This window comes from Kogia breviceps, chromosome 2, assembly GCF_026419965.1.
Source record: "Kogia breviceps isolate mKogBre1 chromosome 2, mKogBre1 haplotype 1, whole genome shotgun sequence".
In the NCBI taxonomy this organism is placed as follows: Eukaryota; Metazoa; Chordata; class Mammalia; order Artiodactyla; family Physeteridae; genus Kogia; species Kogia breviceps.
In genome coordinates, this window is record NC_081311.1 from 128935470 (window position 1) to 128948781 (window position 13312).

At 38.0% G+C, this 13312-nt stretch overlaps 1 protein-coding gene across 25 annotated transcripts in view; it reads left to right on the forward strand.

Annotated features, from left to right (window-relative positions):
• PKP4 (plakophilin 4) overlaps positions 1-13312 on the forward strand; it is a 269659-nt gene that overhangs the window by 66798 nt on the left and 189549 nt on the right. For 17 of the 25 annotated variants that reach the window (XM_067026069.1, XM_067026071.1, XM_067026072.1 and 14 more), the window contains one exon: positions 9220-9356. The exons of 6 other annotated variants lie outside the window; for them this stretch is intronic. In XM_067026069.1, the coding sequence (XP_066882170.1) occupies positions 9225-9356 (132 nt within the window). In that variant the 5' untranslated portion in view covers positions 9220-9224. Of the gene's footprint in view, positions 1-9219; positions 9357-9479; positions 9577-13312 lie in introns of all 25 variants that reach the window. 2 more of the 25 variants (XM_067026080.1, XM_067026082.1) reach the window with 1 other exon arrangement.

Sequence of the window (13312 nt, forward strand, 5' to 3'; positions counted from 1 at the left end):
ATCAGAAGGGGGATTCTTAACCACTGCACCGCCACGGAAGTCCCAGTTTTACTTTCTTTGGCTCCCCACACCTCTCTTGCTGATATCATGGGGAGTTTCTTTAGACTTAATCTTCAATTTCCTGAATTATCTGCTTAACACTTGTTTTTTGTGCATTAACCCTTCCCTGATCATATTTATTATTTGGTTGCAGAACTTCCTTTAAAGAGTATTGAAGCCACATTTTCTTGGGTCCTGGTATGTCCTCAAATGCCTTTCTTTTCTTCATATTTGAATAATAATTTTTGGTCAGTACTTAGAGGTTATTACTGTATCCACTGTAGTTGATAAGTGATCTGATACCAAACTGATTCTCATTCCTTTATAAGCAGTTTATTTTTCCTCCATGGTAACATTTATAGTCTTGTCTTTATCCTTGTAATGTAGAAGTTTCAATGCATTCATTTTAGATGTAGACTGTTCCATTCATTTTATTCACTTAGTGGCCCATTTAAATGTTAGTTTTCACCTCTGAGAAATTTTCATTTCTTACTTCTTTTAGTATTTTTTCTCCTTTTTTCTCTCTTCCTAGTAATAAACATAACTTCTGCATCTAGTCTCTAGTCTCCAAACTGTTCTTTTATCTTTTTCATCTCTTTCTTTCTCTCTCTCTCTCTCTCTCTCTCTCTCTCTCTCTCTCTCTCTCTCTCTCTCTCTCTCTCTCTCTTTGGGGTGGGGGGATGGGGAGTGGGGTGCTCAGATAGAATTATTTACATCACTCTTATGAAATCCTCTTTTTACCAAAATTCATTTTGCTATTCATTTCATTGATTGAGATTTTTATTTTTATCTTGTGTCTTCTTTTCAAGGTCTCTGGCTGTTTCTCTACAGTACAGTTTTCAATTTTAACACTAAGGATGTTAGTCTACATATTCCACTTTACTTTTTCTGTTTAGGGAATCTGTCCCTTCTGGGTATCAGTGCTGACTGAGGCCCTGCTCTGTGTGGATCCCTCCTTCTTTGCCTGTGGCAACTGCTTGAGCATGTCCAGGGCAGGGGCCAAGACTGACCACCTAGTGGCATTGTCTCTCTTCCTTTGATCATCTGATCGTGGCCCAGGCCTAAGAGCCTCAAGTTCTGGGGTCCACTGACTCTGAGCTCCCTCACCAACTGCTCCAGCCTCTCAAGCAGGCTTTTTTTTCTTTTGCGTTTTGGTTTCTTATGGTTATTTTGCCATAGGTCTGCAGCCATTATTTTTCCAGTATGTTGACACACCAGTGGCATTTTTTGATCTCTAGACTGGCTAATTTTCTCATCTTAAAAAAAGAGTAAATACCTGTTCCGTTATTTCATGGCGTTGTAAGTTGGAAAAAAGTGGAAATGTATGGTCATCGGAAATGTATGGTCTCCATCCAGTCATCCCCCCTCAGAGTTAATTATGTTCTTATCCTATTGGTTATCCCCATCCTAACTCTTCTACACCCTTTAACATGCCAGACCTCTATATGCTACAAAGAATCCCAAATCGTAAGGAAACTGAACCTGTATTATTTTCCAAAAAGATTTCCTCTTTTGCTCCCAGTAAGAAATGTTTTTTGGAAAGGTTGAAAATACCAGAGTGCAGTCTATGTTTATGCAACATAAAATTTTTAGTTTTTATTAACAGTTTTGCAGGATTTACCTGTCATGACAGGGACCACATCAGCACTCCAGCTGATTCCAAGGAGCACTGCTCACACTGCACACAGTGTGAGAGGCCACCTCGAGGTGTGAGCCGCGCTACTATTAACCATGCGCTTCATTTTCAGAAAGTACTGTTGAATAGTATACAGTGTTGAGGGCATTCTATTTTGTAATGTGAGCCCCCTTTTATTGAAATGAATTCCAGACATTTATGAACCATGAAATTATATTTAGTGTAACTTTATAACCAGAAGTAATTCAGTTCCCTTAAAAATGGATAATCTTTAGTATTTAAGCTATTAAACACTATTGTATTCTGTTTATAAATATGCTAAATTATTCTGTTTATAAATTATATCTAATAAGAATTTATCATATGCTCATTCCGCTATATTAATATTTTTCCTTTTTCACAAAAAAACTGGGAGAGTGAATAAAAAATATATATATAATTATAAAAATTCAAAAGATATACACATCCATTAATTACTGCCCATGCCAGGCCAGTACCCCAAAAGTTCTTCATGCATCCTTGTGAGATCACAGCCTCTTCTTTCCCCAAAGAGGTAACCATTCCTCTGACTTTGGTGATAACCATTTCCTTGGTACCAATGCATGCATCCCTAATAAGCATAGTTTTATCTTGCCTATTTTTAAAACTTTACATAAGCAGAATTCTACTTTGTTTCTTTTGTGACTTTCTTCTTTTATTCAACATTATGCTTGTGAGAGTCACTCTTGTTACACAGCTGTCGTTCATTTGTTTCATTGCTATAGGTGAAACACATTGCATGAGTATACCACAATGTATTTATTCATTCCACTGTTGTCATTTGGGTTATTTGCAATTCATGGTTTTCACGAAGAGTGCTGCCATGACCGTACTTAGATGTCTCTCCAGGTGTTTGTGTGCAAAAGTATCTCTAATCAGGAATGGAATTACTGGGCTATGTAATATATGTTATCAGCAGCTCAACTAGATAAATGCCCAAGTGCGTTCCAAGGTTATGCTTCCCATTTACACACTAATCAGTAGCCTGTGATTTTTACCATTGTTCCACATCTTTGCCAAAATTTGATATTGATAAAATATATTGCCATTTTGGTGGTTTTGTATTGATATCTCATTGTAGTATGAATTTGCGTTTTTCTAATTACTAAAGAGGTTGAGCAACTCACTCTTGGCCATCTAGATTTTCTTTTTTCTGAAAGACCTATTCATCCATTTTGCTTATTTTTGTGTCAGGTTGTCGTGCGTTGATCTTTTGATTGTAATAATAAATCCATAAGTCAAAATAATTAACCACTATATCTAATCCATTCTCTCGAATTACTCTGCTGTTTGGCTATAGCTCCCTTCTAAATAAATTCTTGCCAGGAAATTGAAATTTTTTGGATGAACTGTTTGATTAGAAGTTCAGTATGTAACTATCTCTAGGCTTCCTAAACAGTTGCAGATTTTTGTAATGCTTCTTATTTCCAAGATATTTTTAAACTATAACTGTGAAAAGTATCTAGTATTCCTTTTAGAATTCTAGAATAGACTCCATATGGTACTGAAGGTGTTTTACTTTTGAGGCATATTCCTAATTCCCAGTACTTCATTCTTTTCTTCTGTAATATCTGTTCCAGTTTCATTGTAAGTAAAGCAAAGAAACTTATCTTTGCTACATATGATAGTCAGTAATTTAAAAAAATTTTTACTCATAATATTTTGTTCATCTAATGCTTATTTAACAAACTTTTATTCTATATTATTAATATATTGCTTTGAATCAAATTTAAATATTTGTGCTTATTTTCTGTCCTTTATTAGTCTTAGTTTGTTCTTAGACATCTTTATTTTATCCTACTAATTTTGCAATGGTTGTTATCAATCATCATAACATTTTCTGAGTGTTCAAAATGAAGTCAGGAGATGTGTGTTATACTCCAGATTACTAATGCAAAAGAGTAGGAAAAAAATACATAGTCTAATTTATTTCATGGATAAGACAAAATAAAGTATACTTATTATACTTTGACCAAAAATTATCTGTAAGGAGAGTAAAATGAGTAAATAGAGGAAAATCCAGTATCTAGTTGATCTTCTATCCCAGAAATTTAGTGAAGATGATTTTGTGGATTAGTGTTGTCTGTGGTAAAAAGGATTGTAGTTATTGAGTCTTAGGTTATACCTATATATTACATCCACAGCCTGCAAAGAAAGCCTTAGATAATCACACTAGAATGTATGTGGCCTGCATCCTTGAGCAGAAAAATTTCTTGTTAATTTGTAAGAGTTCACTGTAAGACACACACACACAATATTATGCTAACAGTTTCACACAAAAGCTTATTTGTGTTCAATAAATGTAGCAGTGAAAACACATAACCGTTCATTGTCAGCTTTCCAAAAAGGGTTTCACAAGGTTCAAAAGAATGCCGTCCAATAGAATGATAAAAATAGAGACCTGAGCAAAGAGGAAATTTAGTAATGAAAGGCTGGGATAAAATGAGAACACAGTTGCAAGAGTTGGTCACAGACTCCTCTGAGCTTTTTGTGTAGCTGAACACAGTCAGCACTAAGATTTCCGGTGGCCATCATTCCCTCAGGAAAACACAGCATCATCCTGGATCTCAGGTGCCTTTTTACACAGAGGTGTGTTATGGTAGATGACATTCTGAAAACCCCTGAGGAGCATTCACATCAATTCAAAATATAGGTGTTGTCATATCCTAGTGTCAGCCTCAAGATTCAGAGAACTTTGTTTCCTGATTCTAACACACACCCACTGCAGGATGCCTTCTGTACCATCTCTACTACTTGATCATCTGAACTGTGATTAAAGAAAGACGTCTTGTGATGGGGAATGTACCACCTTTGGGTTTATCAGTTTTTGAAATTTTGGACATTTGACTCTTCACTCCAAAAGGAAAGACCTCATGAGCTTGCCCTCATGGCTCCAATCTTTAGTTTTATAATATAATATTAATATATAAATATAATAAAATATAACTATTAGCCAAATTTGCTTCAGAGTATAAAGACAGTAGTAATTTAGGTTAATACAAGTTTGTTATAAAACCATTTGTTTTCGGTCTAGCTTTTGGGACCAAAAAGTCTAAACCTGAAAAGTCTAACTTTACTTGTACTTGGCAGTCCTGAAGAGGCTTATAGACCTTTTGCTTGTCTGCGTGGTCCTGCTCTTCTTCAGGTCACACTTTCTCTTCCTGTTTCATCAACTGTTCCTCCTGTGTTCTCGGCTAAGCTTTGAGCTCATGAGGAGCAGGAGCTGTAATTCCTTTTGTCCTTGTTCTTGCTCCTGAAATCCCTTCCTCATCCTTGCATGCTCTCTTGAATGGCTACACTTGTGTTCATTCCTGTTAATGAGCCACCCATAACTGGACATGTCCCAAGGCACCTGAAGAAAAGGTGTACACTCACTTGTCCCCTTCTTCCTATCACTTTAAATGCTGATATCAGTACAGCATAGCATCACCTTGGCTTTGCAGCAGCCTCGTTTCACTCATGGTTCACTCCTTCTACTCTTGAATCTGAAGTGCCCAAATCTTCTCCCCTGTGTGCTGCTGAGCTAAACTAAATACAAAACCCTATGTTTATCCCTGGTGTTTTTATCTCATGGTAAATACAGTATTCTTACTCATTGAAGAATTTGAACATGCCTTGTATATTATTATTTACATTATGGCTAAAGTTTTTGGTTAGGGCTGGGCCAGGATCAGAGCTCTCTGGCATTATATTAGAAACCTCTGTAGGTTGATATATTTTGTTCAGCTATTTACAGATTGTCAGAGTCAGCAGTTGACCTTGTGCCAGCCCCATTTCTATGCTGATTATACCATAGGGGACTTCTAACACCGTACCTGCCTCACCAGAGTCTAGACACACTGCATTTCCACGGTTACAGGGCCGAAGAGAAATTAAACCAGCTTAACATGACTTTTCTTTGGCGTGCCCCTTTTTGGTTCTCACAGATCATCTCTTGGATAAAATTCTTGTAAGAATCTCACCCAAGATCTATGTCTAGCTCTCTAGTTTGTAACGTGAAGAGAGTCTACTTTCTTCTTTCCAAAAACAGCAATGGCATTTTCCTGCTTCCAGTTTTCTGGCACCTCTTCCATTCTCTGTGATTCTCCAAAGAGCCAAAAAGGTTCAGCAACTTGTTTGTAAATTTTCTCAGGTCCCTAAAATGTAATTGCCCAACTCGGGCAAATTGAGATCATTGAGGGAAGCACAAGGCCTAATTTCTCACCCTCTCTTTGCTATATAAGTACCTGTTGCTTTTTTTTTTTCTTTGCTAATGGAGAGAGGTAATAATATTCTGTGACTTTAGTCTTAGCTTGATTCCTTCAACTCCTCAAACTGTTATGAGAGCTACAAGTAAGTGAACAGAAGACTTTAATAGGTGTATAGCTTGTCAGTATTATGGCATCCCTCCTCTGTCCCATGTTGGTAATGGTATTTGGGGACTGTTCCAGAGATGCGGTGTAGAGAAGTGTCTCATCCTCAGTTAGGCCTGGGTACCCTGGTCATCATTCTGTATCCCATAGGTGTGATTGCCTGCAATGTCTCCTAGTCTTTGAGGAATCTGAGAATAAAAACATCATACCTACCTATGAAAGTCTCCTCTCTTGCTGAATAGTAGTTTCTTATACAAATTTATAACCTCTTCACCACCTCTTCCTATCAACTTCAGCATTGTTATTCCATCACTTGTATCTTGCTGTACTTTGCCTTGATCTGATTCATATTTTGCTGCCTCAGCTAGATGATGAGCCACTAATGGTCAGTGACCTTGCTTTATACCTGTATTCCCTTATCACCCTGCATATTACATGGGCAAAGTGGTATTCAGAAAATGCTCATCTGTTGTCATAGATCTGGACAGTCATCAAAAAATAAATAGTATGAAATTAAGTATGGTATACTCACAGTGATGTAATATAATTACAAAAATATAATTCAGTATCTTTCTTTAAACAATAAGGATTCTCCTGTTTTTAGTAGAGAATAATTACTTCCCCAGTGATATTTCCGTTTCTCTCTTTTTCAAATTCTCTTTGTTCACTGAAATTTTGCTTCTCTTTTTCTTACACATTGGTTATTTCATGGTATTATACTCTTGATATTTTAAATTTTTGTTTCTTGGCATTATTTGTTTCACTGTTGCATAGTAACTTTTTTGTTCTTTGCAACCACCTGCTTATTTTAAGGTGTGTAGTTTTTCAGTGGCATAGAGTGCTTTCATATCTTTACTAGCCTTAAATGCAAAGCTAAGATCTTTAAGTGGCGCATTTTTTTCTTCATAGACCTTAAATCTTGTACATAATGAGCATTAGTTGAATACAGTTATTTTGTCCAGTTGATGATATTTTAAGTGTACTATTTCATATCTTAACACAACATACGTACTAAAAAATAAAGATTGCCATAAAAATCATTCCATGGTGTTGTATGAAGAATTAGTAAGCCATTTTTGTAAGTGAGGAAAGGGTGACTCATGTTCAAGGCACTTACGTTTTGATCCTGGAGCCACTTACTCCAAGTCTGAAGGTCCTCCTCTCACTTGTCCTTGAGGAGACTCTCCTCCTTGCAAATGAGGCTGCACCCCAGCCTTGAGCCCCACAGAAACGAGTGATAAAGAATTTACCTGCTAGACAGTAGTTAAGAATCTGCCTGCAATGTAGGGGACATGGGTTTGATCCCTGGTCTGGGAAGATCCCACATGCTGCAGAGCAACTAAGCCCGTGCACCACAACTGCTGAGCCTGTGCTCTAGAGCCCGCGAGCCACAACTACTGAGCCCTTGTGCCACAACTATGGAAGCCCACGTGCCTGGAGCCTGTGCTCCGCAACAAGAGAAGCCACCACGATGAGAAGCCCGCGCACCGCAATGAAGAGTATCCCCTGCTCGCCGCAACTAGAGAAAGCCTGCGCGCAGCAACAAAGACCCAATGCAGCCAAAAGTAAATAAATAAAAATAAATAAATATTTTTAAAAAAGAATTTACCTGCTAGAGCTGGCATGAGAACTCCTCATGGAGAGTCCCATTGGGGGAAAATGCTCAAACTCATCAGACCCATTGTCTATTTCTAATATTGTAGGAATAAAGCAACCACTGGTGGCAACCTGGAACCTAACCCCATCTTCACTAATGTGGAAGTCAGGAGAGTAAAGAATGAGATGGAGGCTCAGGTGATATGTTCATCTTCCCCTGTCTTATAGATTATGAGTTTGGAAATAAACAGCAAGCTGATACTGACATTTGAGGGAATGGGGAAAAAAATTCCCCAGATCATCCTACAGAAATGAACATTGTGGAAGTTGATAAGAAATCAAAATACAACAGTAGAGTCATTTTTAGGAGAAAGCTAAAAGAAGACTGTCAGAAACAGCATTTATGGTCTCAAATGTCCATATACCAGTACACAGGGTAATGCATTGAACAAATAAGGTCTCATGAGCATCATAGCACTTGGTCAGATTTGCCTAATGACTGTAATGAGACATGGAAGAGACAGTCAGTCCTTCATTCATGTATTCAATTATTTGGAAAACATTGAGTATCTATTATTATCTACCAGGCACTAGGCTAGTCTCATGGTATGGTAGACTGTACTCTTGAGGAAACAGGCAGAGAGGCTGACAGGTAAACAAGTTATTAAAATATTTACAACATTTTAGGTTACACCTTTTCCACATCTTTTGCAAATTTATACAAAGTCCATATCAGATCAGTAAGTTTCCCGGCAAACATACCACTCTCAGTATGTGTTTTATCTTAGGAGAGGCACCTCATCTCCTGCCGAGAACCCATTCTTTTGTCACAAGCTATATTAAAAAAAATAATAAATTCTCTTTCAACACCAGCTCCATAGCCATTGTCATCTTTGCATAATCAGATTCCTCTAGTGAAACCAAGCTAGCTGTAATACTCCACCAATGTTATCTTTATTGCTGGTTATTAATGCCTTGCATTTCTTTTAAATACAGCAGAATTTTGCTTATTTTCAAGCCTTTCATAAGCTTTAACCCCTTTTTCTTCTGTTGAATAAGCCTCTTCTATAATCATAAAGCATTTGCACGTTCATAGGTGTCTTCCTGTGCTTATACTTCTCTTAAAACTGACCCATATAGCAATCTAGAGTGTTATTATTTTGTTTGTGATAAGAAAATCATATTTACTTAATGGTTAACTGTTGAGAAAATTCAGCGATTTTATATCATCTAACACCCTTAGTGTCCTCAGTATATTTTTGAGTCCTCTTCCCTAACCCTTTTCACATCATTTTTTACTATGATGTTGTTTAAGTATTTTCTCAGTGTTTATTATTATCGTTCTTATTCTGTTGTTATTTTTTAGTATTTAGTAGTACTAGCTATACTTTGGCCCTAGATGTTGCCTTTTAGAAGTCAGATAGCCGTATGGTGTTGTGATCATGGTGTGTAGAATCTGTAGTAGTTCCTAGGAACCATCTGCAAACGCTCAGCCCCTGCCTGTTCCTGCCCAGGAGCAGAGGAGAAAGTGTTAACCCTTTGCCTGCTTGATTGCAGGAGGAATGCCAGCTCCTGAGCAGGCCTCATTGGTGGAGGAGGGGCAACCACAGACCCGCCAGGAAGCTGCCCCCACTGGCCCAGGCATGGAACCCGAGACCACAGCCACCACTATTCTAGCTTCCGTGAAGGAGCAGGTACATCCTCTGATTTTAGACTTTTGCAATTAATTATTTCTTCAATGCCTTTAAAAATTAATCTTTGGATGTGTTTTCAATTTGTCTAACGTCCTTGACGCCTTCACGTTTTCTAATTATAAGGTGTTTACATCCCTGAATACATTGGGATGACTGGCAGGTAGAGCCGCCCCAGGTGCCAGTCAGAATCGGAACATGCAGGATACTTGTGCGTCTGCAAGTAAGGACAATATCAGTGGTCATCGGTGTCTCTTGTCTCGCTCACCTTGCAGAGTGTGTGCATGCACGCCAAGCCTCATAAAGCGTGTTTCACATCACTGACGTTTCTGTCAGGACTCTGGCAACATGAGGCCTGTGATATCCTTAGATCTGTTGAACGTTTTAACATAGGTATAACATAGGGTTGTCTCAGTGATTTTTGGATAAAAGGCTCTATTTGTTGTGTTTGTCTGAATCAGAGTATACTCATTTTGTGAGCTAATGTTCTAAAACTTGTCACACTGCCAGTGTGCTTAAATGTCCTGTTTGTGTTGATTTTTTTAAAGGCACTCAATACTATTTATCCTTCAAACCCAAGTAGCCTTCTAAATTAGATTTTTATCTGGTGGGCTTAGAGAAATTGGGATTACTGGTTTTAATCGTTTAAGATTTAAAAGCTTAATAAGGTGAGTGTAAATGTAAAGCTCCAGGGAGACTTTTCTGCCCCCTCCCTCAAAAAACAAGCAGACAAAAAGTATATGCCCTCCGTGCGGGTTATTTTGTTGGAGATAATCTAATAGTAAAATCCTCTTTTTAAATCTTATGATTAAGTGACTGATCTTTCTTTCTCAAAAGATACAAGCTAGATGTTGAATATAGGCTGGAATTATTTTTTGAAAAATCAGTATCAGCAGCTCAGATGACAAATGATGACAAAGAATGAAGGCGTATTGAAAACTGCATTATTTTACTGTTTGCTGTAACTTAAAGCTGAGTATGTGTACGAAAGATTGCTCTAGAACTAGGAGATGTGTCTGCCATTAGAGCTGTACTTTCAAGAAAAAAATGATTTCACAACTTACCCTAGTAGCAAGATGTCAAAATATGTTTTCATTCCTCACAGAAATTTGAAGTTTTTAAACATTTCACAAACTAGGAATTTGAGAAGACACAAGAAAATTAGAGTCAGTACTGTTTCTGTTTTCCACTAAACTATAGATTATCTAAGCTTCTGTCACCTTTAGGGAGGAAAAAGGGACTCTTTCTTCATAGTTGTTGAGATTTGACCCAAGGAGCTATAAAATGAAAAGGCTCTGATTTATTTGCGGCTCTTAGCTTATACTGCGTTTTGGTGAAACATGATGGTAAATTTATCAAAATGCCCAGAACTAACTTAAAACCAGAAACTGTGTTCAGTAGGCATAGCAACAGGAACTTTTGTGTTTGTACCTTGAAACCAGATAATCCTGCATGTTGAAGAAAATTGGAAACCTATCATGATTTTTTTTTTTTTTTTTTTTTTTTTTTTTTTTTTTTTTTTTTTGCGGTATGCGGGCCTCTCACTGTTGTGGCCTCTCCCGTTGCGGAGCACAGGCTCCGGACGCACAGGCTCAGCGGCCATGGCTCACGGGCTCAGTTGCTCCGCGGCATGTGGGATCTTCCCGGACCAGGGCACGAACCCGTGTCTCCTGCATCGGCAGGCGGATTCTCAACCACTGCGCCACCAGGGAAGCCCTATCATGATTTTTGCCCTGTAATTCCTTGACGGCCTCAGATGACTTCAAAATTTTATCTTTTGGCAAAGAATAGTATTCTGAATGGATGTTTTGTGGGAGAAAGCAAAAAGGATTCTGGTTTCTCTAGGTAACCAAAAAAAAAAAATACAGATATTTGTTATTTGTTAGAATTATCATATGTCTCCCACTTTAGTTAGTTAGTGGGAAGAGATACTCTTCTATTCTTGTTCTAAGAATTTGAGTCCATTAATATACATTTACAGTTTTCATTCTTAATTTCTTTTAAGATTGTCAGTGTTCATTACTCAGTGCTTTAATCATTCAACCCAAGACACCATATCTATCTCCTGTTCTAAGATGTTTGCCTGATTTTAAATAGCTAACTCTAGTTCCCATAGGATTTTTGTGGTACCAGGCAAGATACTCTAATTTCTCCATAGTAAAAATTTCTTAGACTTTCCTGAAATATGTCACTCGCTTTTGTCTGTCAAATGAGACAGAGCACAGAAAAGTTAGCTAGCTAGGAATAAGAAAGTTAATTACTGGGCTTCCCTGGTGGCGCAGTGGTTGAGAGTCCGCCTGCCGATGCAGGGGACAAGGGTTCGTGCCCCGGTCCGGGAAGATCCCACATGCCACAGAGCGGCTGGGCCCGTGAGCCATGGCCGCTGAGCCTGCGTGTCCGGAGCCTGTGCTCCGCAACGGGAGAGGCCACAACAGTGAGAGGCCCGCGTACAGCAACAACAACAACAAAAAAGTTAATTACTATTTACCTTATATATTTGATTTTAAAATACTAGTCAGAATATCAATTCTTAGTTGCATTAGACTCAAATGGAATAGTTAATTTTAGATTATGTTCTTAGTCATGTTTTGTATCAAAAGAGCAATATTCTTGGGTGGGATGTATAATTATAGGAGAAAAAAAAAGCGTGCCTCATTTTCATAGCCATGAGGTGATAGGATCAGCTCTGCTGATCTCAAAGGACAGACCTTGTTTGGTGGCAGACGTCTCTCAGGAAGGATGTTTCGTTCAGGTACAGAGACCCCTTTGGTACAAGGGGGGAAGCGGCTGGGTTCCCATCATGGCTCTACTGCTTATTGTGTGATCTTGGGAAAATTATTAACCTCTCTGTGCCTCAGTTTCTCATCTATAAAATGAGGATAATAATGGATATTGACAACATTAAATTAACCTGTGCAAAATTTTTATACTGCCTGGCATTTAGTAAATGTTCATAGTAAAGGCTAATATTACTATTATCATCATCTCTGCATAAGAAAAAAATGCCCTCCTTAAGAGAAGCTGGTGGTTCTACTTTTAAATATGTATCTATAGGGATTGAGTGACACTTCTTTCAGGACACTGATAAGAAGACAAAAACTTTCTGAATATTGAGCCATGTTTATGTTGTGACAGTATTTACTTCTGCATGACATTAAACTTTTCAAACTTCACCATACTGGTCTCACCAGTTAAAACAGCTTTATGTATTTATTATAAGTTATAGAGCATGTGAAAATAAATTTTATTAACATGCTGATGTAGTACAACCCCAAACACAATGTCAAGACACTTGGCTAAAGAAGTGGAAAGTAATATATTTCAACATGCAACTGAATTTTGAGAGGAGGAGTCTGTGTTCTTCTTGTAAATTATATCCAAACCACTAAAATACCTCACATGAATTCCCCCTGGTCATGGTAAGTAGTAGGGAAGGGAAGTAACCAGTAGCAGTCTTGTTAACGAGTCATTAGTCTGTTAATATCTGAAATTGGATTTAGGATGTCATAGGAACAATGAAATCTTCCTCTCCTGGGCCACACTTTGCCTAGGATCCTCCTGTGCCGGAAGCCATTCCTTATTTCTTGACAAAATGCTGAGATTCATATCCTCTCTCTTTTATGAAGCGATGACCTGTCACATTGATGTCAGTCACATAGATGCATATATGTGCAGTTCTAGAAAAAGTCCTTGCTCTTTTTCAGATAGAAAGAAGGAACCTACTTCTGTTCAAGTGCTACCTCTTTCATGAAGCCATGTTCACCCCAGCCTGAAGTCAACTCTCTCCTGATCTTCTTTAGCACTTTATACCACTGCTGTGACTCTTATCATATGCTCCTTTGGATGATATAATAAAAACCTACCTAAGGATAGAGCTGTGTTTTATATGTTGCTTCACACCCATGTGAAGTGGCCCAGGCCACTCCTCACCTGGGCATTGAATATATACTAGAGCTTCA